Below are 22,469 nucleotides of genomic sequence, written 5' to 3'. Positions count from 1 at the left end.
AGCTTATGTCTGCGATAATCCTCAAAGCTCTCAATTAGCAACAAGATCTCAATCTCCTTCTTTCTTCACTGTCTAATATTCCTCAGGTAATTCATTACCATACAACCAATAGCCTGTGATGGAAAAAAGAGAAAAATAAAACACTAATTAAAAGCCATCCTAAATGTGTAAGTCTTTAAGGGGCCACAGTTGCTAGCGTTATGTTTCCATCCCTTTTCATACTGCAGGGAATGTAATCTGTTTAAAGAACTAATCAATCACAGAAGTACTAAAGTATGCCTGAAAATAAAATAAGATGTTAAGACATAGCAGTGGGTTTAAAACATTCCACAGGCATAGCAAATTATTATTGTGTACTAGCTGTACAGGTCCCATAAAAGCAGTGGTTTGATGCAATTAATATCAACATATCAATTAATATATAATTATCTAATAACTACTAACAGACAAATAATAAAATGTTAATATTGTAATTGATTTGAAATCTTTAGTGCTACAACAACTAATCGATAAAAATTGCTTATACAAATTGTTGGCAGCGAATTTTATGATCGATTAGTTGGTCTGTTGTTTATCCCATACTAACACAACTAAATATGAAGCCACTGATAAACTGTCTAGATGACATTTATTTATGATAGCATAAACCCAATCCAAATTCACTCCTAGTTTGTATTTCCATGCACATACAACTAAGAAAACAGTACAGAGTTAAAAACATTTCACTTTAGACTCTTTAAATAAGCTCATTATGTGCAATGATGTTCTCAAACAAAAGCTCGAGCACCTGAAGAGGAAGGATGTGAAATGGAAGAAGGAAGTACCTGCAGAGAGTTTTAATATCACTGCAAGAAATAAACAAATCCAGTCTTTTCTCCACATGATAAATGTTTACGTGCTGAATTCTTTCACTATGTCAGTGCATAATTGCAATCCCTAGAATCTAGTAACTAAATATAGTTAAATAAAAGAGGGCATTACACATTATATTTCTATATTAATGTACATTACATTATATTTTAAAAAGCTGCAAAAATGCTTAGTATAGTAACCCCTTTTCTGAAATACAGGGCTCAAGGCAGTAATACCCTGGACATGGGGCCTATATATTTTTATATACACATAACTTATTCTTGCATGGCCAGTCGGCATTCTCCTAATGAGATTTGCATCCAGGGAAAGTCATAAAAACTGGCAATGAACAGTGCTGAAATCAAGCACAGTCACTCCCAGAGAAACAAGATTTCATCTAGGGATACAGTAGCAAACTAACCAACCAAACCAAGGCAAGACACTTAACTAAGGGTTCACTTATGCATATTATTTACTACTTGTTTCTTGGCTGCATCACCTAGTGTATCACTAAACCATTTAAAGTGCACAAATTAAATATGCTATTCAGTATAGTATTGTGCTATTTAGGACAAAGCTGCTTCAAATGACATAATTTGAGCATTGCCTTAAGGAGACATACATTGGTTTATACTAGGGAATTAATGATTAAATGGTTAACTTATAACAGACAAACAGTCATTTGTTCAGTTAATTATGTTGGTTAAAAATATCATTTAAATTCATTTCCAGTAGCTAAAAAATTTAAACTAGGAGCGGCACTACAGAGCTTTCTCTTTCTCACTCGATTTGAGACTCACCCGCACCCACCCTTAGTGTATCTGAGCTACTTCTGGATAGAGATTTTTAAAATGCTTTTATATTATTTAAATAATCAACAATGGAACTATTACATTAAAATCACAAACAGTGAAGCTGTTTATATCTGACTTTTTTGACTGATTCTCCAGACTTTCATTAGAGTACACATCTAACACACCCAAATACTAACACATAACATGAATATATCCAGTTTTTGTATAGAGAAAACTGTAAGATCCCTAACAACAGATATCAAAGTGGTACCCAAAATACTTACAGCCAGTGTCCTCATTAAAGTGGCATGTCTCAAATCCCACTAACTCCTATGTTTGAACTAATCCTTAATTCTGAGCTGAGCTCTATACCAGAATTGGCTTTGTGCATGCATAATCCTCAGGGTAACCCAGGTGGCTTTCTCCAAAGCAAAAGATAAGCCCTCACATACACCTGTTAGTGGCAGGCTTTATGATAACTAGGCTAATAGGTTTATAAACAAATACTATAATAACTGTTTATCACTTGAAGAGAAAATTGAGTCCAATCTTCTGTTCAGCATCTTTCCTATTTCAGTGCATCCCTAATATTAAAGTAATAGTAAGTGTCCTATTTTGGGTTTTTATTAAAAAGCTTTAATTAATTAATTTAGTAAAAAACTCGACATTGTGTAAATTAACAAATGTAACAATTATTAATCAGCCACCAATTATGTTCACAGTACAACAGAAAATTAAATATTGCTAAAATCAAGGCGATCTGAAAGGTGATCTGTCAAAGCCTTTTATCATGTAGATGGACCTGATCCTACCTACACTGGTTTTCCAAGCCTGCAGCATAACTCTTGAGAACACACTGAAAGGTACCATTTCTCTTATTTACTTCCTTTTCAATAACCGAAATAGCCACAAGGATAAAAAGCTGGAGAAGAAAGCGTAGATTAGCATTGTGCCAGGAGAGCGAGAGGGAGGCAGTCTGGCTGGCTGGCTGGTTTCAGAGGGACATGCTGCTGCATTTTTTCATGTGGTGAGGCTCGGAACCTCTCAGCTCTATCAGCTGATTACAGAAGCCCAGGCAGAGAGGGGGGAGCTCGGGCAGGCTTTCAGCACAAGCCTATTGTTCTTCTGTGCATGCTGATGGAGAGACGGGGTAGATTCAGAGTGAGAGAGAGCAGCTGGAGAAGCTCCAAGGCACAGCATACTGTGCTGCCATGGAATGTCTGGCACTTTCTCCACAGTACAGAACACATTATTCGTATAGCCTGGACTATAGCTGAATTACTGTCTTGCTAAATTAATCTAACAAAACATTTATTTTCAGTAGGAGGGGACCTGCAAGTTGTAGCAAATTAAAGGGAAAACCAACACTGTGTCTTAGAAAGGCGTTGGAACTTGACCAGAGGGCTGAAACTCTATTCTTTAAAAGAAATCTCCTAAAATTATGATTTATTAATGGTTTTGGATAGTGCTATCTAACATGCTGTTCCAAAATGTTTCAGAAATGTTCAACTGAGTTAATACTGGGTGACTGTGACTGATTTTATTCTCTCAACATGGAAATGTTCCATTACTTTAATTTGGTGATCAGTCAGAATAACTTTGTGTAGATTAATTGACTGTCAAATCAACACAGCATAACAAAGCCACCAGAGCCAATTTACGCCGACCAAAAATATCCAGCCAACAGCGCCCCATGGGCAGCGTCCTGTGACCACTGATGAAGGTCTAGAAGATGCCCAACTCAAACAGCAGCAATAGATGGGCGATCGTCTCTGACTTTACATCTACAAGGTGGACCAACTAGGTAGGAGTGTCTGATAGAGTGGACAGTGAGTGGACACGGTATTTAAAAACTCCAGCAGCGCTGCTGTGTCTGATCCACTCATACCAGCACAACACACACTAACACACCACCACCATGTCAGTGTCACTGCAGTGCCGAGAATGACCCACCACACAAATTGAAGAACAGCATGAAAGGGGGCTAACAAAGCATGCAGAGAAACAGATGGACAACAGTCAGTAATTGTAGAACTACAAAGTGCTTCTATATGGTAAGTGAAGTCGATAAAATGGACAGTGAGTGTAGAAACAAGGAGGTGGTTTTAATGTTATGTCTGATCGGCATATATATATATATATATATATATACAGTGTATCACAAAAGTGAGTACACCCCTCACATTTCTGCAGATATTTAAGTATATCTTTTCATGGGACAACACTGACAAAATGACACTTTGACACAATGAAAAGTAGTCTGTGTGCAGCTTATATAACAGTGTAAATTTATTCTTCCCTCAAAATAACTCAATATACAGCCATTAATGTCTAAACCACCGGCAACAAAAGTGAGTACACCCCTAACAGACTACACCCCTAAATGTCCAAATTGAGCACTGCTTGTCATTTTCCCTCCAAAATGTCATGTGACTCGTTAGTGTTACTAGGTCTCAGGTGTGCATAGGGAGCAGGTGTGTTCAATTTAGTAGTACAGCTCTCACACTCTCTCATACTGGTCACTGAAAGTTCCAACATGGCACCTCATGGCAAAGAACTATCTGAGGATCTTAAAAGACGAATTGTTGCGCTACATGAAGATGGCCAAGGCTACAAGAAGATTGCCAACACCCTGAAACTGAGCTGCAGCACAGTGGCCAAGATCATCCAGCGTTTTAAAAGAGCAGGGTCCACTCAGAACAGACCTCACGTTGGTCGTCCAAAGAAGCTGAGTGCACGTGCTCAGCGTCACATCCAACTGCTGTCTTTGAAAGATAGGCGCAGGAGTGCTGTCAGCATTGCTGCAGAGATTGAAAAGGTGGGGGATCAGCCTGTCAGTGCTCAGACCATACGCCGCACACTACATCAAATTGGTCTGCATGGCTGTCACCCCAGAAGGAAGCCTCTTCTGAAGTCTCTACACAAGAAAGCCCACAAACAGTTTGCTGAAGACATGTCAACAAAGGACATGGATTACTGGAACCATGTCCTATGGTCTGATGAGACCAAGATTAATTTGTTTGGTTCAGATGGTCTCAAGCATGTGTGGCGGCAATCAGGTGAGGAGTACAAAGATAAGTGTGTCATGCCTACAGTCAAGCATGGTGGTGGGAATGCCATGGTCTGGGGCTGCATGAGTGCAGCAGGTGTTGGGGAGTTACATTTCATTAAGGGAAACATGAACTCCAATATGTACTGTGAAATACTGAAGCAGAGCATGATCCCCTCCCTCCGGAAACTGGGTCGCAGGGCAGTGTTCCAGCATGATAATGACCCCAAACACACCTCTAAGACGACCACTGCTTTATTGAAGAGGCTGAGGGTAAAGGTGATGGACTGGCCAAGCATGTCTCCAGACCTAAACCCAATAGAACATCTTTGGGGCATCCTCAAGCGGAAGGTGGAGGAGCGCAAAGTCTCGAATATCCGCCAGCTCCGTGATGTCGTCATGGAGGAGTGGAAAAGCATTCCAGTGGCAACCTGTGAAGCTCTGGTAAACTCCATGCCCAGGAGAGTTAAGGCAGTTCTGGGAAATAATGGTGGCCACACAAAATATTGACACTTCAGGAACTTTCACTAAGGGGTGTACTCACTTTTGTTGCCGGTGGTTTAGACATTAATGGCTGTATATTGAGTTATTTTGAGGGAAGAATAAATTTACACTGTTATATAAGCTGCACACAGACTACTTTTCATTGTGTCAAAGTGTCATTTTGTCAGTGTTGTCCCATGAAAAGATATACTTAAATATCTGCAGAAATGTGAGAGGTGTACTCACTTTTGTGATACACTGTATATAATGATAATCACATGATAATATGACCATGAATGATAGTCTCTGGGTTTGACTCTATCACTGAGTAAACCCCACTGCAAAGACAATGGGCTAATGCTTACAACTTATTCCTTTTTTTTTTTTACAAATACTCCACCACAGATCTTGCCGATCCTTTATGGTCCAATATTACCCAAAATCAGGACAGGAACATCTTGAGCCTCCGGTAAAGGTCCTTTGATGTATCATTCAGTATTTTTCCATTCATGCCAGGCATACTTATGATTATCTAAAACATGAAGGGGATCTGCGATAACTAAAAAGGACTCCTCCAGGTTTCCGGACACAATGTAAGCCTATTTCCTTGTAATCAGCATAATTAGTTCCCCCTTGTTAAAAATCCATTCACATTCTTCGCTCTCAGTGGATGCTGCACTGCTTTTTTATACTGAAAGTGGTTGCTATGGAGATACTAATAATACTTGCTCAAATAGTGATTTCATATCAGAGAGTCATTTGATTTTTTTTTTCCTTCTGGCATTTACCACACTCCCTGGCTACCCAAAAATAAATACAAGGACCATGCCGCATGCATCTATAATCATCTTGCATTCATAAAATCGTTACTGAAAAAATAGGATCTCTCAGCTGTTAGTTCAAATAAGGTTTCTATTTAGAGTATACAGTTATAGTGATATGTATTTTCTGGTATGTATTATCACAACAAAACTGAACTTCATTAAAAAAAACATACTGTTTATGTCTTATTTAATGTCATATTTCAGTGTCACATGCTTGTAATAAAATACCAAAATCTATTACAATTATTAATTAACTTTTTTGTGCCAAGATTGTAAGATTGACAGAGGAACCCATAACAAAAACAAACTGACAGGGAAGTTGGCCCATGCTAAAGTGGTCAGCAGATGACTTGCACCGGACCAGGTTGCATCTGATGCCAGGGTAGGTGGAATAGCTATTAATTTTTGGACACAATGAATTGGCATTACATCATGATTAGCCAAGGGGTAACAAGAGCCAACTGCTGTAGTAGAGAAAGAGGAAAGAGAAAGAGCACTGAATTTAAGAGAAGACTAATTCTTCCAGCTAGTTATTCCTCCTGTTCATCCTTCTTTTCCTTCTCTCTCTACAGTCTCTCTTTCTCTTTGTCTCTGCCGGCTAAGCTGCTGTTCTTTTCCACAGCTCAAACACTTCATCCATGTTCTAACTAAGCACTCTGCATCAAAACCCAGCACCCAAATTTGAGATCTAGCCACTCCCTGGAATGGGTCCACACATCATGCAAATGCAGAGGGATTCACATACGTACATCAACACTTAAATATCACACCAGCTTATATATATCATAAAAATGCTTTCATCGTCTGCATGCTCAATCACTAAAGCCTGATCATCTTTGTCACAGTCTGCCAAGCCCTGCTGAATGAAGTATGGCATGGGGCCACACACTGGGTTTTAAAGATGCCAACTGACCTGGGTCCTGCACTGACGTGCTCCATGCGGTACTCCCTCCACTCACACTCAGAGTGAATGAACTGCTTTAAGCCTGGATGAATCGTGATGAATGAAGGCCTCCCATTTCACTCACCCTGCACTGGGCAGCAGAGGAGTTAGAGAGAGAGTTAGAGCAAGAGAGAGAGAGAGAGAGAGAGAGAGAGAGAGAGAGAGAGAGAGAGAGAGAGGACTATGTAAGAGACCTGTGCATTTAATAGCAGACAGATATCTGCTGTTTCTACCAGTGAAGCACTCTCTCCCCTCACTCTGCTTCTCTCTCTCTCTCTCTCTTCGCCTCTCTGCTTTTCTCTCTTACTCGTTCCAGCCACACAAAGACTCATTAGGTGCAGCCAGCTGAGGGCTGGAGACTGAGCACAGCCTGCCTGGGAGATCACATGGGCGGGATGTTGGAGAGAGAAAGCGAGAGTGCAATGCAGGAGAGAGAGAGCGCATAAGAGGCACCCTCTTCTGTGCTCCTGCTGTCTGCAGATATTTTTACCAGCATGAGAAAGGGAGGGTAAGAGAGAGAGATGGAGAAAAAAATGAGATGAAGTACAGAGAGGAAGCTATTAGTCGATACCCTGCACAGCAAGTTATCCAAAGAGATTAATAAATACAATACCAAATTAGCCAGACACACACAAAACCACAGGTTTAAAATGGTTGCACTGGGACTTGTTATAGAAACTCATAAACTCATAGAGCTACACTAATATAAACCACTGGGTTTATGCACCAAATCTGACTTACAGAAAGACAAATGAAATTAATTTGAGTAGACTGAACAAGGCGGCACGATGGCACAGTGGGTAGCGCTGTCATCTCACAGCAAGAAGAGCCCGAGTTCGAATCACTAGCCGAGCGGACAGGGTCCTTTCTGTGTGGAGTTTGCATGTTCTCCCTGTGTCCATGTGGGTCTCCTCCGGGTGCTCCGCTTTCCTTCCACAATTTTAAAGACATGCAGTCAGGTTAATTGAAGCTACTAGAAATTGTGTAAGTGTCTTTGAATGTGTTTGCGTGTCTGCCCTAAGATGGACTAGTGACCTCTCCGAGTTTTCTGCCATTTGCCCAATGAATCACACCCCACACAACCCTGACAAGGATCAAGTGGTGGTAAAACAATGAATGCATGAATGAATTAGTGTAAATTGTATTTAGCTTTTTAATGGTTATATTTCCATTTTGGGCAAAATGTTTTACAACTGCTAAAATGGTTTATTTGCTTAAATTATTAAATTGGTATCTGATGGGGTTTGAAATATTTTTGGTTCACCCTAATCATATTAATATTGCTGAAGTTTGACTTGGAACCCCAATCTGATCTGTGTTTCCTAAATAACTTGATGATGCAGTTATTGTAGAAGAGGGCAAGCTGCAGGCTTATTCTCCACTGTTGCTAAGCAATGAACCTGCCAGTTAGCAGTATTCAGGGATACATGGCAAAGCTGAGCCCATTGGGTTCATCTGAGGATGCACATGGCAAACTCAGGAAACGTTCAGTTCATACTGTGGGTTATAGAGTAAAAATAGATAAAAACCAAAGCTTATGATAAAGGGAAAAAATTCAGAATAACAGCAGTAAGCATTTTCTTCATATTACTCGTAGAATGTTGTCTAAATAATGTTGATTTGTTTTTGTCTATAGCTTAGTCTATGAGAAGAAAACCTAATGATGTTCTACATAACAGCACATGATATAATTACTTATGGCATGCACAATGTAAAACCTAATTTTCCCACAAGATTAGCCACTGTGTTTCCTCTCCTAGTTTAAAACTCATCTGTTGAACACCAGTATTGCACAACAGCAATAACTAAATTCTAATATTCAAATTTTTCATTCTTCTGTTTAGACAGTGCATATATTGTCGGATGGTTGCACCATTTGACTTTTCTGGATTTTAAAACTGATGAATTGAAAAATGTTCAGAAGGTTTGTAGAATATTGTAATTAGGGCTGTCGAAGTTAACGCGATAATAACGCATTAACGCAATCTCAATTTAACGCGATTAAAAAAAATAGTGCCGTTAACGCAAATTCTAGTTCATGTTGAGACTTGACTGGTAGAACCAACGTTTTAATGTCGGACTTGCCACCGTTGTTCATTTGCGATTTGTTAAAATAATATAACTGAGCGTCGTAGGGATGCACTTGCATAATAAAGAAATAAATACACGCTATATTCACAAGTTGTCGGGAGCAAAACACTTCATTAACTTAATCTGTTACGGCACTGAATACCGGAGTCAAGCACGCTAGTCCATGAACTATGGAAGCCCCAAAAGGGTCAAAACACACTCACTTCGTGTAGAAACGTCCACTTTTCACATTTCACTTAAAAAACCTTGTTTTCTATAACATTTACACAGATTTTATTTAATGCGATTAATCGCGATTAACTATATGAAATTCTGAGATTAATCGCGATTAAAAATTTTAATCGTTTGACAGCCCTAATTGTAATACATACAGTATATCAAGACAAATGAACCTCCCAAAAACAAGCAGAAGGTAGATGGGCTATTTTAAAAGCTGCTCCTAGGTGTGATTGAGTGAGTGTGTGTTGCTCTGACACCCTGGGCTGAGTGTATTACTGCCTATTACCCAGAATAAAGCAGTTAGTGAAAATGGATTCATTAATTAATTATTAAACCATGAACTTTTACACAAAAGAAACATTCCAGCCTGTTACTTTTACATTTGTCAGAAGAAAAAATGTCTTTATTCTGGTCTTAAAATATCTTACATTTTATCTGGTTTGTAAGGAAAAATCACTTGAATGTCAAACTGAGGTGTTTCAGTGAGTAAAAGAAGCTTTCAGCATATTAAATTCCGCCGGACTCTCCCTTAGTAAATAGTATTACATTACCGGTGTAGTCGGCGCTCAGTGATTTGGATTTTAATTCTCAGTGTCTTTTACAACAGCGGTCACGCATTTATTTGTTTTGTGAAGCGTGAGCCCAGAGGGCCAGGAAGCAACCTGTCAAACTGACCTGTGTGATTCAGTGCAGTGGAAGTGCTCTGCTTTCTCCAGCCTGAGGGCATACAGGGGTCAGCGTGCCGCTAATTACAGGCCATGGAAAAGCCACAGTGACGTAGCAGAAAGCATTTAGAAGGAAGCTCAGGCTGAAGAGAGTGAACAGATGGAGAGATAGCAGAAAGCAAAATGAGTTAAATAGAGGTGACAAAAGAGACATACTGTGGACCGAGGAGAGCTGGCATCAGGAGGTTTTCTCTACTGCTCCCGAACCCAGACACTGTACTGTACTGTGAGAAAGTTAAGCATTGTGTAGTCTGAAGCCAGTGTATGCAGGATTACACTTTGACCGGTTGAGACTGTTTCATGCTGTGTAATGCTCTTCACTTACAAAAGGTCAGAGACAAAAGAGTTACTGAATAAACCGAGGGCTCACAGATACCAGCTGGTAGCAGCAGTTTAACATATTTATCAGACGTGTGTCATTAAAAATGACAAAAAAGTGTAATATTATTTACACTTTTATGTGTTACAGGCTTCTGAGTGGCACAACAGAAAATAATTTGCTTTTTTCCTCTGGAAGAGAAGGATTGCATTCTTATCTCCTATATATATTAGGAATGGGCAATGTAATCAAAATATAATTCATATCATGGTAACAGTTTACAGTGTACAAAATATTGTGTTTATTATAGTTAACATTGCTTGTTATATTTTTCTGCTTTTTGATCATGAAATAAAAATTAAACCACACATTACAGCTGCTGTGTATGTGCTGTCGGCATTAAATTCTTAATAAAAAAAAAAAAATACAATTAAGTTGGTCAGTGAAAACACTGGAAATCTTTTCATTCTACTTTTGTCATTAAAGAAAGTTTCAAGAAAATGAACAAATTACAGATTTGTGTTTTTATTGAATTTTATGAGCAATCACATGGGCAATCACAAAGCACATCTTTAATAACTTAATCAGTGTCATTAACTCTTAATTTGTAGTCCATATTACTGTATTAATCAAGAATTATTTGTTTATAATAGGGCTGGGCGATATGGATCAAAAACTATTATCTCGATATTTTTTCGCTAAACGGCGATATACGATATATATCTCGATATTTTTTTATCCCATAAGGTAATAACAAAAAGACACTTCTGAGACAAAGCTACATGTTCCAAATTTTTTACAGGCACTTTTATTCAAATTCATGCTGGGGAAGCTTCACACAAGAACTATTTTTACTTAGAGCTATTCTAAGAAAAAGAAAGTTGTTTCTAAGGTATCTCCTGTCGTGTAATGTAAAGGTTTTCACAAAAATCCACCCAAACGTTTTCTCAAAAATCCACCCAAACGTTTTCTCAAAAATCCACCCAAACGTTTTCTCAAAAATCCACCCAAACGTTTTCTCAACAGTTGAGGGAATTTTTGGCTAGATTGTTGGGAATGGTTGGGTGAATTGTTGAGGGAACATTTGGGTGGATTGTTAAGGGAATGGTTGGGTGAATTGTTGAAAACCCAAACGTTTTCTCAACGATGCACCCAACCATTCCCAACAATCTACCCAAACGTTCCCTCAACGGTCCCCCCTCACATTCCCCCCTCACGTTCCTTCAACGTTCCCCCCAAACGTTCCCCCCGAACGTTCTCTCAACGATGCACCCAACCATTCCCAACAATCTACCCAAACGTTCCCTCAACGGTCCCCCCTCACATTCCCCCCTCACAACGTTCCCCCCAAACGTTCCCCCCGAACGTTCCCTCAACATTCCCCCCGAACGTTCCTCCCGAACGTTCCCCCACGAATGTTCCCTCAACGTTCCTTCACGAACGTTTCCCCAACGTTTCCACACGAACGTTTCCCCAACGTTCCCCCCCAACGTTCCCTGACGAACGCTCCCTCAACGTTCCTTTACGAACGTTCCCCCAACGTTCCTTCACAAACGTTCCCCCAACGTTTCCACACGAACGTTCCCCCAACGTTCCTTCACAAACGTTCCCCCAATGTTCCCCCCGAACATTCCCTCAACGTTCCTTCACGAACGTTCCCCCAACGTTTCCACACGAACGTTCCCTCAACGTTCCTTCACAAACGTTCCCCCAACGTTTCCACACGAACGTTCCCCCAACGTTCCCTCACAAACGTTCCCCCAACGTTTCCACACGAACGTTCTTCCAACGTTCCTTCACAAACGTTCCCCCAACGTTCCCCCCCGAACATTCCCTCAACGTTCCTTCACGAACGTTCCCCCAACGTTCCCCCCGAACATTCCCCAAGAAACGTTCCCTCAATGTTCCTTCACGAACGTTTCCACACAAACGTTCCCTCAACGTTTCCCCCCTCCCCCCAAACGTTCCCTCAACATTCAGAGGCATGCTGTTACATACCGGATAGCAATTACAAATATATTGTCTGGCCCTTTAAGAATGTTAAGTGCACTATAGGGCGCAGGGAGCGAGTGTGTAGGTACATTATTATGTATATGTCGCCACAACATTTACATTAATATTTTTTTACCGTATAGAACTCAGTTCTGTAATACAGGTATAACTAATCGTTAATGTTACTGTGTAACTATTACAACATTTCATGCATTTTATTCAGCGTTCTGCTTCATGCACTTTATTATTATTTAACAGCTTTATTTGTTGTTTAATTGCTGTTTGCTCCTTGTTTACTGCAGAGTTAGTTCATGCAATTTTATTAATTTTTGGTTGTTTATCGGCCAAGAACAATAAATACTATAATAGAAGATAAATAAATAAATGAGTCTCGGACGTCGGGCGATCATCCAGTATAAACTAACACGACCACGTACAACATCCAGTACAGAAATCACTACAGATATAGCAAATATCTATACATGCACATCACATATGCAAACACAAGAGTCAGAACAACAGGAGATGCACCGTTACATTATTATTACTGTTTATAACACTTGTGCTCGACTTACACTGTTTATATATATGAAGTAAATACATGCATGTCAGCGCGTGCATGCGCTTGTATGTATTTCCGTTTTCCAATATTGGTTTTTGAAACGAATAACGACTCGTTTTCTTGTTTTTCAACTTTGGGATTTGAAGTGAAAAACGAAGGTACACGAAGCTGGAACCTTTTGTCTGGTCTTGTTTTCTGCATTCTCTACAGAATACATTATTCTGCTGCTCATCTGACACTTTGAATCCGAACCATCTCCAAATAATTGAGCCATTATTATTCTTTTTACTAAGCAGCTCATCCACCGTCTCCATGCTATCATGGGAATTTTACTTACAGAAATGTGTTCTGAGGGCAGAAAGAATTGGCGGTGGGGAGGGGGGAGTTGTGTTCAGTGAGGGAGAGAGGCGGGGCAGGTGAACATGTGCAGAGACAAACTGGGAGAAGAGAAAGACGAACTGTCGGATCTAATTGGAACGCAACATCTATATAGACGATATTGTCTTATCTTATATCGCGTATGAAAATATATCGATATTTTATAAAATCTTGATATATCGCCCAGCCCTAGTTTATAACTATTGTAACTATGTTTTGTGTATCTTGTTACCATTAGAAGCTAGGGCTTCCTTCAGTTTTATTCAAATATCCATGTTTCTGCTGCAGAACATTTTCATTTATTATTTACGTCTTTTCTTGACTTATACACTGATCAGCCATAACATTAAAACCACCTCCTTGTTTCTACACTCACTGTCTATTTTATCAGCTCTACTTATCATATAGAAGCACTTTGTAGTTCTACAGTTACTGACCGTTGTCCATCTGTTTCTCTACATACTTTTTTTTAGCCTGCTTTCACCCTGTTCTTCAATGGTCAGGACCCCCACAGGACCACCACAGAGTAGGTATTAATTGGGTGGTGGATCATTCTCAATACTGCAGTGACAAATGACATGGTGGTGGTGTGTTAGTGTGTGTTGTGCTGGTATGAGTGGATAAGACACAGCAGCGCTGACAAAGTTTTTAAACACCTCACTGTCACTGCTGGACTGAGAATAGCCCACCAACCAAAAATATCCAGCCAACAGCGCCCCGTGGACAGCTTCCTGTAATCACTGATGAAGCTCTAGAAGACGACCAACTCAAACAGCAGCAACACATGAGCGATTGTCTCTGACTTTACATCTACAAGGTGGACCAACTAGGTAGGAGTCTCTAATAGAGAGGACAGTGAGTGGACACGGTATTTAAAAACTCCAGCAGCGCTGCTGTGTCTGATCCACTCATACCAGCACAACACACACTAACACACCACCACCATGTCAGTGTCACTGCAGTGCTGAGAATCATCCACCACCTAAATAATACCTGCTCTGCGGTGGTCCTGTGGGGGTCCTGACCATTGAAGAATGGGGTGAAAGCAGTCTAAAAAGGTATGTAGAGAAACAGATGGACTATATTCAGTAATTGTAGAACTAAAAGTGCTTCTATATGGTAAGTGGAGCTGATAAAATGGACAGTGAGTGTAGAAACAAGGAGGTGGTTTTAATGTTATGGCTGATCAGTGTATACCTTTTATATTATTTACTTGCTTGTTTAATTATGGATCCATATAACTTTTATTAAATACACCTATCTGGTACATACGTTCATTAATTATTTTACTAGAAAGATATAATTTTTTATTACAACCTTTAAAGGCACTATCATGTTACTATCATATTATTGTTAATAAAATTTCATAATATTAAAAATGTTCCCCTACCCAAACATCATCTGGTCAGTGGGGAACTTAATTTGGGTCACTTTCAATATATAAATAGAGTATAGGGGGTAACAAAGTGTACAGGCCAGCAGATGAGCTAGTCAGTAATTGTATACCCAAATGTATCTGTTAAATAAAATAAATTCTTTTAACAGCAATTGTTAATTCAATTATTTGTATGCCATTCACTGGTATACACTTTATAAGATCTTAAGAAGCTTTAACTATGTCATATTTGCTTTAGTCCCCAACACAGCCAGTCATTTGATTAAGTAACAGACATCTCATTTGCACGTGATGTAAATTCAGCCAAACATTTCTTTATGAAAATGAAGCCCAATACATATCCACATCTCCCTTTCATTTGCACAGATCTTGCTGTGATTCACATGTTAGTTCATAATAATTACAAAACAGGTCACTGTAATTGCCGGGGTTGCATCCCAAGTCTGTTAGAAATTGCATCTGCTAGGCTTTTGTTCTGTATTTTTATGGCTTGAAGCTGATGGTATGTGTTGCCACATATAAAAGGAAAAGGAATTAAATGTAATCTAGCATTTGCTGGTGATGCATGTGTTTCAAGGAAAGGAAAAGGGTAAATAATTCAATCTTGTGGGGGAAATTAGGTTTTACACTGCTTATGCCCTCATCTGAGCATTTATCCGGTGCTGAAGGGACATCAGGTTTATTCCAGCTTGATTCTGCCCTTGTGCACAAAGTAAAGTCCATAAAGACACAATTTTATGTTTGGTGTAAATGAGCAACGGTGGCTTGCACAGAGCCCTGGCATTAACCCCATTAAACACCTTTGGGATGTAGTAGAACATGGATTGTAAACCAGACCATCAGTGTCTGACCTCACAAATACACTTTTGACTGAATGGGCAGACATTCCCACCACCACATATTAAAATCGTGTAGAAAAAAATTCCCAGAACAGTTGAGGCTGTAATAGCTGTGATGGGGAGGAAGGGTCATATGTTCACATACGTTTGGCAAAATAGTTTATATAAGAGACTAATTCTAAATTATCTGCTGTCCCTGAAGCAGTACAAAGTAATTGCAGACAGACATTCTAATCTTAACCGAGGAAGGGTCAGCACAGTGTTTGATGTGCTAGCCAGCGTGACCTCCTCCTCTCTCTCTTTTTTCCTCACTGCAATGGACAAACTACGGAGGCTAAGACAACTGTGCAGTACAGTATGTACACAGCTTCACTGCAGCCAGCTAGAAACAAAGAGCACCGAGAATATAGACAGCAGGCAAAAAAGAAACCAGTATGTGAGCACTTGTCCTACCTGCATTATGTAGAGCATAATATGGTCTGTCTAATCTCTGCAATATGTTTTTACTGTTGGGAAAAACATTTTGTCTTTCTAGATGACTGATCAAGTGTTTTTAAAGTCAGAATGAAAGAGTGACAAGTGAGGAGCAAGGAGCCACTAGCATCTTAAAAGTGGTAACAGTCAAGATTCAGATGCTGCATTTAAGCCCATAAATCACATAAAGATAACAAGCAGCTCTAAACATAAACATTGAGAGCACTGATTAATTTAAGACCCCCAGAGGAAACATCTCGTTTCTGTTATCTCCAATTTACTGTACACTGCAATAATTATATACACTAGATGATCAGAAGTATGTGGACACTATCTAATTAGGTGGTTTGTATATTTTAGCTACACATTTCTGAGCAATCTAAAAACTGACAGTAAAATGTGTCATGCTGAGGAGCAGTGAATTCATAATAATCCAGAATTACAACAAATCAGTTTGTCAAATGTGTCCCCAAGTCAGCTCCAACTGAGCAACAACAGCTCAGCTGTGAAGCAGTAGCACAAAACAAGAGCATGAAGTTACAAAACGTCTGTCCTTGGTTTCAGCATTTACTACTGACCTTCAAACTGCCCCCTGAAAGCACCAATAAAATAAGGACTGGTTGTCTGTGGATGTCTATGATTTGAGTTCTGATGGCAGATCAGTCACGCACAAGCAAAATATCATCAAGCTGGACCTGTCTTCATTTAAAGCGTTGCACTTTTAAGCAGTAAAAGAATTTCTCTGGAGTCAATAATCAGGCTTTACAATCTGGTGATCTGACAAACAAATCGGTTTGCTATGACAGAGCTACCTGCCTGAGTGCCAAGTTTCATAGAGGACAAATGATTTGGGCTCCTTAGATACTGTAAAGGAAAAAGTAAATTCTACATCATTTAGTGACATTCTAGAGAACCGTTTGCTTCCAACATTGTGGTAATAGTTTGGCTCTTTTTCTTTATTTTTTATTTATTTTAGTTTTCATTCTCAGAACTGAGGTCCATAAACAAAAGGTTTAACAAGTTCAATGTGAAAGAACCAGTACTATGCAGTAATATCACAAAATCTAGTGCAGTAACAGGAGGAGGCTGTTCTAGCATTAAATCCTCTCAATATTCTTTTTTAAGTTACATAAGCAGCATCACATATTGTGATGTTTAGGTGCTTAAATACTTCTGAATGGGCACTAGAGTCTGATATGGAGTACAAATATGCATTGATAGTAGATTAGGGAGGGGTTTAACATGAAGCTCAGACCTGCTATGTGGAAAATATCAGTTTAGAGTTCATTTTGACCAGGTCATTGTTCACTACCTCTAATAGAATTCACAAGCTGTTATGTGCCATAAAGACAAAATAGTGACCATAAATCTCTTACACACACACACTGCCTTGAAATACTTTGGTCCCTGTTTGGATTTAATAAGCAAATACTTGCTTGTTGATAATAAGCAGCGATTACTATATCACAGCTGGCAACAATTATTTTAATCCTAACTGATGCGGTGAGTAGATTCTTATTTCTTAAACAACTATATCGGAAGATGTATCTGTGGTCCTGTGGAAAATGTTATTGTATTTTAGAAGGGTCAAATTATTGGCCTTTATCAAGCAAAGAAAACAACTAAGGAGAAGCTGAAATGACTGGAACTAGATTAGGAACTGCCCAATGTATTACTAAAACCTAAAAGGATAGTGGTGAACCATCAATTTTGCAGAAGCAATGTGGTCGGAACAAAACCGTGACTGGAGATTAGATGGATGGATGGATGGATGGATGGATGGATGGATAAGAGCATTTCCATACACACAATTTGACATAACATAAACAGTTGCGTGACCATAGGAATACCACTTGTTGTTAGTGCCACTAACAACATTTGAATTTGCTAGGTAGCATAAAGACTAGACTCTGGAGCATTGGAAAAAGGTGGTCTGGTGTGGTCATGTGGTCTGGTGATTCCAGATTCACCTTATTAAACGATGGGTGTGTCAGGGTCAAGTGAAGTGTATGAAGCGATGCAACAATCATGTATAGTGCTTACTGTACAAGCCTCTGGAGGCGGCAGGTTTATGATCTGGGGTTGCTTTAATTGGTCAGGTCTAGGCTCAGTGGTGTTATGTGGCAATAAAATGAAGTCAGCTGACTACTTCAATGTATTAAATGACCCGGTCAGTCCAAAAATCGATTTTTTCTTCCCTGATGTAAAGAAACACACACATACAGGTAACGGCCACTTTAATAGAAACACCTCAGCAACACCTCATCATAAGGATTCTCTGTATTATGTGGTCCAATTAATGCCAAATGCCAATGACCCTCCACTCCTGTACTCCACCACCAGTCGGAATCTTTGACACAAAACAGTTTGGGTCCATGGATTCAAGCTATTTTGCCAAGTTCTGACCATCTACATAGTGCAGCAAAAATCTTGACTGGTCATCAGACCAGACAATATCCAGTTTCAGTAAACCTGGCGACCGTAGCTCCTGTTCTTGTCTGGAATCTGCTCTTCTGCTAATGCATACAATCTGGCTCAGGGTAAATAATACGAGGTGTATAGTAAAATGTATTTCCATTTTATAGCTGTTCATCAAGGCTATAAAAAGTTTTTATCTTGTTACAGACACATTTCTGTTAGCTCTAGCCATTCCTCGTCTCTATTTTTGTAGTCTATATTTTCCCCAATTAATTTCCTCTCACTTGAAACACATTTAATCAGTTTTAAATGGCATATCTGAGATAAACAACACTGGTTTTCAAGGTTTACACTACAGGTTTTATGGGCCCATCTGTGTGGACTGTGATACAAATTGTAAATCCAACTCTCTACTAGAAGTCACTTTATTTTGTCAAAATGTATATATAAACAAAAAGACAAAACCCACCCATACAGTAAAGTGCTCTTCTCTGGTTCATATTTATTATATTAATAATGCACAATTTAAGCTTTTATTAAACATACCACTAACCAAAATTGTTATTTGCTAAATACGAAAAAGGACGACATACTTTGAGGTGAGAGACACAACAGTTCTGATACTAAAATATTTTTTGAGGCAGTAAGTAAGAATCTACAAGACAATTAAAAACAAAAAATACTATTTAAACAAATGTACTACACTCACTGTTTTATGGAAATGAGGCTTCATTCCAGCTCTGTACATTTGTTAACTTGCTGTGGCCCTAGGCAGAGCATTAGTCATCAACATACAGACACACACACACACACACACACACACACACACATGAAGCAGCGAGACAGAGCCGAGAGCTGCTCAGTACCCAGCACACGGAGCAGACTGCTGCAGCTAGCGCCCAGCATTGATCTCCTTATCCAACACAGAACAATAGAGAGAAAGCACCATTCCTCTATCAGCCTGCTTACAAGTGCACAGGTTCAGCTTCACAATGACAGACAACATGCAGAATCTGATCCTAGTTCTCTCTGTCCGAATTCATTAGGGTGGCCTGTATTCCCTGTTACACAATGCCTTGAGCTTTCTACATCGCAGATTGAGTTACTGCATAAATTAAGAAGGACATGAAAATATTCACTGCTATTGAAATGAAGGGGTATTGTAGACTGCAAATCAAGAAAATTATTTCCTAAATTAATTTAAGTAAACTTGTTTATATGTAAACTTGCTTTAAAAATATCTGCCACTCGCAATTCCTTCAGGTTTTGAAAATGCAAAATAAGACAAAGACAACCTTAGTAAATAAAATTTTTGTTATAAATGTATTAATAGACAAATTAGCAATTAATTAATGACCAATTAACAAAACTTTAGACCCAACCAGGCAAACTGATTACTGTAAGCCCAGTTAAATCTAAGCATCCCCTATGTTTCACCTTGTAAGCAATGTGACGTAGAAAGTTACAAAGCTCTGGGAGTGGAGAACACTGGTTTAAAAATGTTAGGAGAAACAATTGTTATGCACTCCAGATTTGGGGGGAGTGGTAGCTCAGCAGTTATGGTACAGGACTAGTAATTGGAAGGTTAAAGCTGGTTCAAGCCCCACATATGCTAAATTGCCACTGTTGGGCCCCTGACCAAGGCCCTTAATTGCTTGCAGTGCATACAGTCACAATTGTAAGTCGAGTTGGAGAAAAGCATTTGCTGAATACAAATGTAAATATTATTCCACTCACGTACGTCTAAGGCATAATCAGAAACCTGCACCCACGTCAATCAGAAAGCGCATCTAAATTATTCATACAGCCATATTTTATTTATGCCAGCATTTTCCCATGCAACACAAAAAAGTAGGAAAAGTCAAAACTCTGGCTGGAAAGAGACGTGGAACACCTCACATAGTGAACAATGCTGTCCTCTTTAATAAAAGATCTAAAAGACTGGGGCTGTCTCGGTCTACACGTGCTCTTAAACACACAAACACTATAACAATGATTATTAATTCATTTTCTTTTAGATCTGATAGCAATTTCATGTAAGGAGCAAATGACTGAGCAAGACTTGTGTTCATTGTGAAAAATAAAGTTACGAATGAAATAAAATCAAGATTTTACAAAGTCTCTGTTCAGCAAGTATTTAGTAACACTTTTGAAAAAATGCCTAAAAATAAATGTCTTAGCTTTATACTAAAAGCACAAATTATGCTAAAATTCCTAGGATCTTATCTGAATGAGTTTCTGCAGTTGGTTGAGTCCAGTGATGCCCCAGTAATTTAAAGCTGAGTGATGCTGTAACCACTGAAGCTGTGCCAGCTGTAGTATCCTTTAATGATTGACAGCTACCTGACAGCCAGAGTGTGTCTGCAGCCTAAATAAGATGAGTGCATGTGTAGGCTGAGACATGTGTGTGCGTATATAACAACAAAAGATGACTAAACTGTCATTCATGCCAAACTATCACTGTGGGAGGACAAAAAGAAAAGCACACGGTAAGTGTTTAAGAGGCTGGAGGTTTGGAGACCACATATATTGCCTATTGCAGGATCACTTATTGAACAATTTTGTACTGTAAGAATTACAGTTATTAATTACAGTGGGGTCAAAAAGTATTTAGTCAGCCACTGATTGTGCAGGTTATCCTACTTAGAAATATGAGAGAGGTCTGTAATTTTCATCATAGGTACACTTCAACTATGAGAGACAAAATGAGAAAAAAAAATCCAGGAAATCACATTGTAGGATTTTTAAAGAATTTATTTGTAAATTATGGTGGAAAATATGTATTTGGTCAATAACAAACAAGCAAGATTTCTGGCTCTCACGGACCTGTAACAACTTCTTTAAGAAGCTCTTCTGTCCTCCACTCATTACCTGTATTAATGGCAACTGTTTGACCTCGTTATCTGTATAAAAGACACCTGTCCACAGCCTCAAACAGTCAGACTCCAAACTCAACCATGGCCAAGACCAAAGAGCTGTCGAAGGACACCAGGAAGAAAATTGTAGACCTGCACCAGGCTGGGAAGAGTGAATCTACAATAGGCAAGCAGGTTGGTGTGAATAAATCAACTGTGGGAGCAATTGTAAGAAAATGGAAGACCATTGATAATCTCCCTTGGGGTCAAGATCTCATCCCGTGGGGTCAAAATGATCATGAGAACGGTGAGCAAAAATCCCAGTACTACACGGAGGGACCTGATGAATGACCTGCAGAGAGCTGGGACCAAAGTAACAAAGGCTACCATCAGTAACACACTACGCCGAGAGGGACTCAAATCCTGCAGTGCCAGGCGTGTCCCCCTGCTTAAGCCAGTACATGTCCAGGCCCATCTGAAGTTTGCCAGAGAGCATATGGATGATCCAGAAGAGAATTGGGAGAATATCATGTGGTCAGATGAAACCAAAATGGAACTTTTTGGTAAGAACTCAACTCGTCGTGTTTGGAGGAAGAAGAAGAACCCAAGAACACCATACCTACTGTGAAGCATGGAGGTGGAAACATCATGCTTTGGGGCTGTTTTTCTGCAAAGGGGACAGGACGACTGATGACACACCGCTCGGGCAATGAAGGAGTGGCTCCGTAAAAAGCATTTCAAGATCCTGGAGTGGCCTAGCCAGTCTCCAGACCTAAACCCCATAGAAAATTTGAGGAGTCCGTGTTGCCCAGCGACAGCCCCAAAACATCACTGCTCTAGAGGCGATCTGCATGGAGAAATGGGCCAAAATACCAGCTACAGTGTGTGCAAACCTGGTGAAGACTTACAGGAAACGTTTGACCTCTGTCATTGCCAACAAAGGTTATGTTACAAAGTATTGAGTTGAACTTTTGTTATTGACCAAATACTTATTTTCCACCATAATTTACAAAATAATTCTTTAAAAATCCTACAATGTGATTTCCTGGATTTTTTTTTTCTCATTTTGTCTCTCATAGTTGAAGTGTACCTATGATGAAAATTACAGACCTCTCTCACCTTTCTAAGTAGGAGAACCTGCACAATCAGTGGCTGACTAAATACTTTTTGGCCCCACTGTACATGTACATCCAAGTGAAGGATGCTTGGAGGAGTTTTGTTTCAGGTTATTAATTTAATGTAAAGAAAATATTACA

The 22,469-nt window shown here is 39.3% G+C and overlaps 1 protein-coding gene across 2 annotated transcripts in view; it reads right to left on the bottom strand.

The window, feature by feature from the left end:
* Nucleotides 1-22,469, bottom strand: part of csrnp3 (cysteine-serine-rich nuclear protein 3) — a 41,807-nt gene that overhangs the window by 8,348 nt on the left and 10,990 nt on the right. The window contains exon 1 of one of the 2 annotated variants that reach the window (XM_063006194.1): nt 6,916-6,955. The exons of the other annotated variant lie outside the window; for it this stretch is intronic. Coding sequence (XP_062862264.1) covers nt 6,916-6,941 — 26 coding nt within the window. The 5' untranslated portion in view covers nt 6,942-6,955. Of the gene's footprint in view, nt 1-6,915; nt 6,956-22,469 lie in introns of those variants that run through there. 2 annotated transcript variants of the gene reach the window in all.

This window comes from Trichomycterus rosablanca, chromosome 12 (genome assembly GCF_030014385.1).
Source record: "Trichomycterus rosablanca isolate fTriRos1 chromosome 12, fTriRos1.hap1, whole genome shotgun sequence".
Classification (NCBI taxonomy): Eukaryota; Metazoa; Chordata; class Actinopteri; order Siluriformes; family Trichomycteridae; genus Trichomycterus; species Trichomycterus rosablanca.
This window is presented reverse-complemented; position numbering and strand designations above follow the sequence as displayed.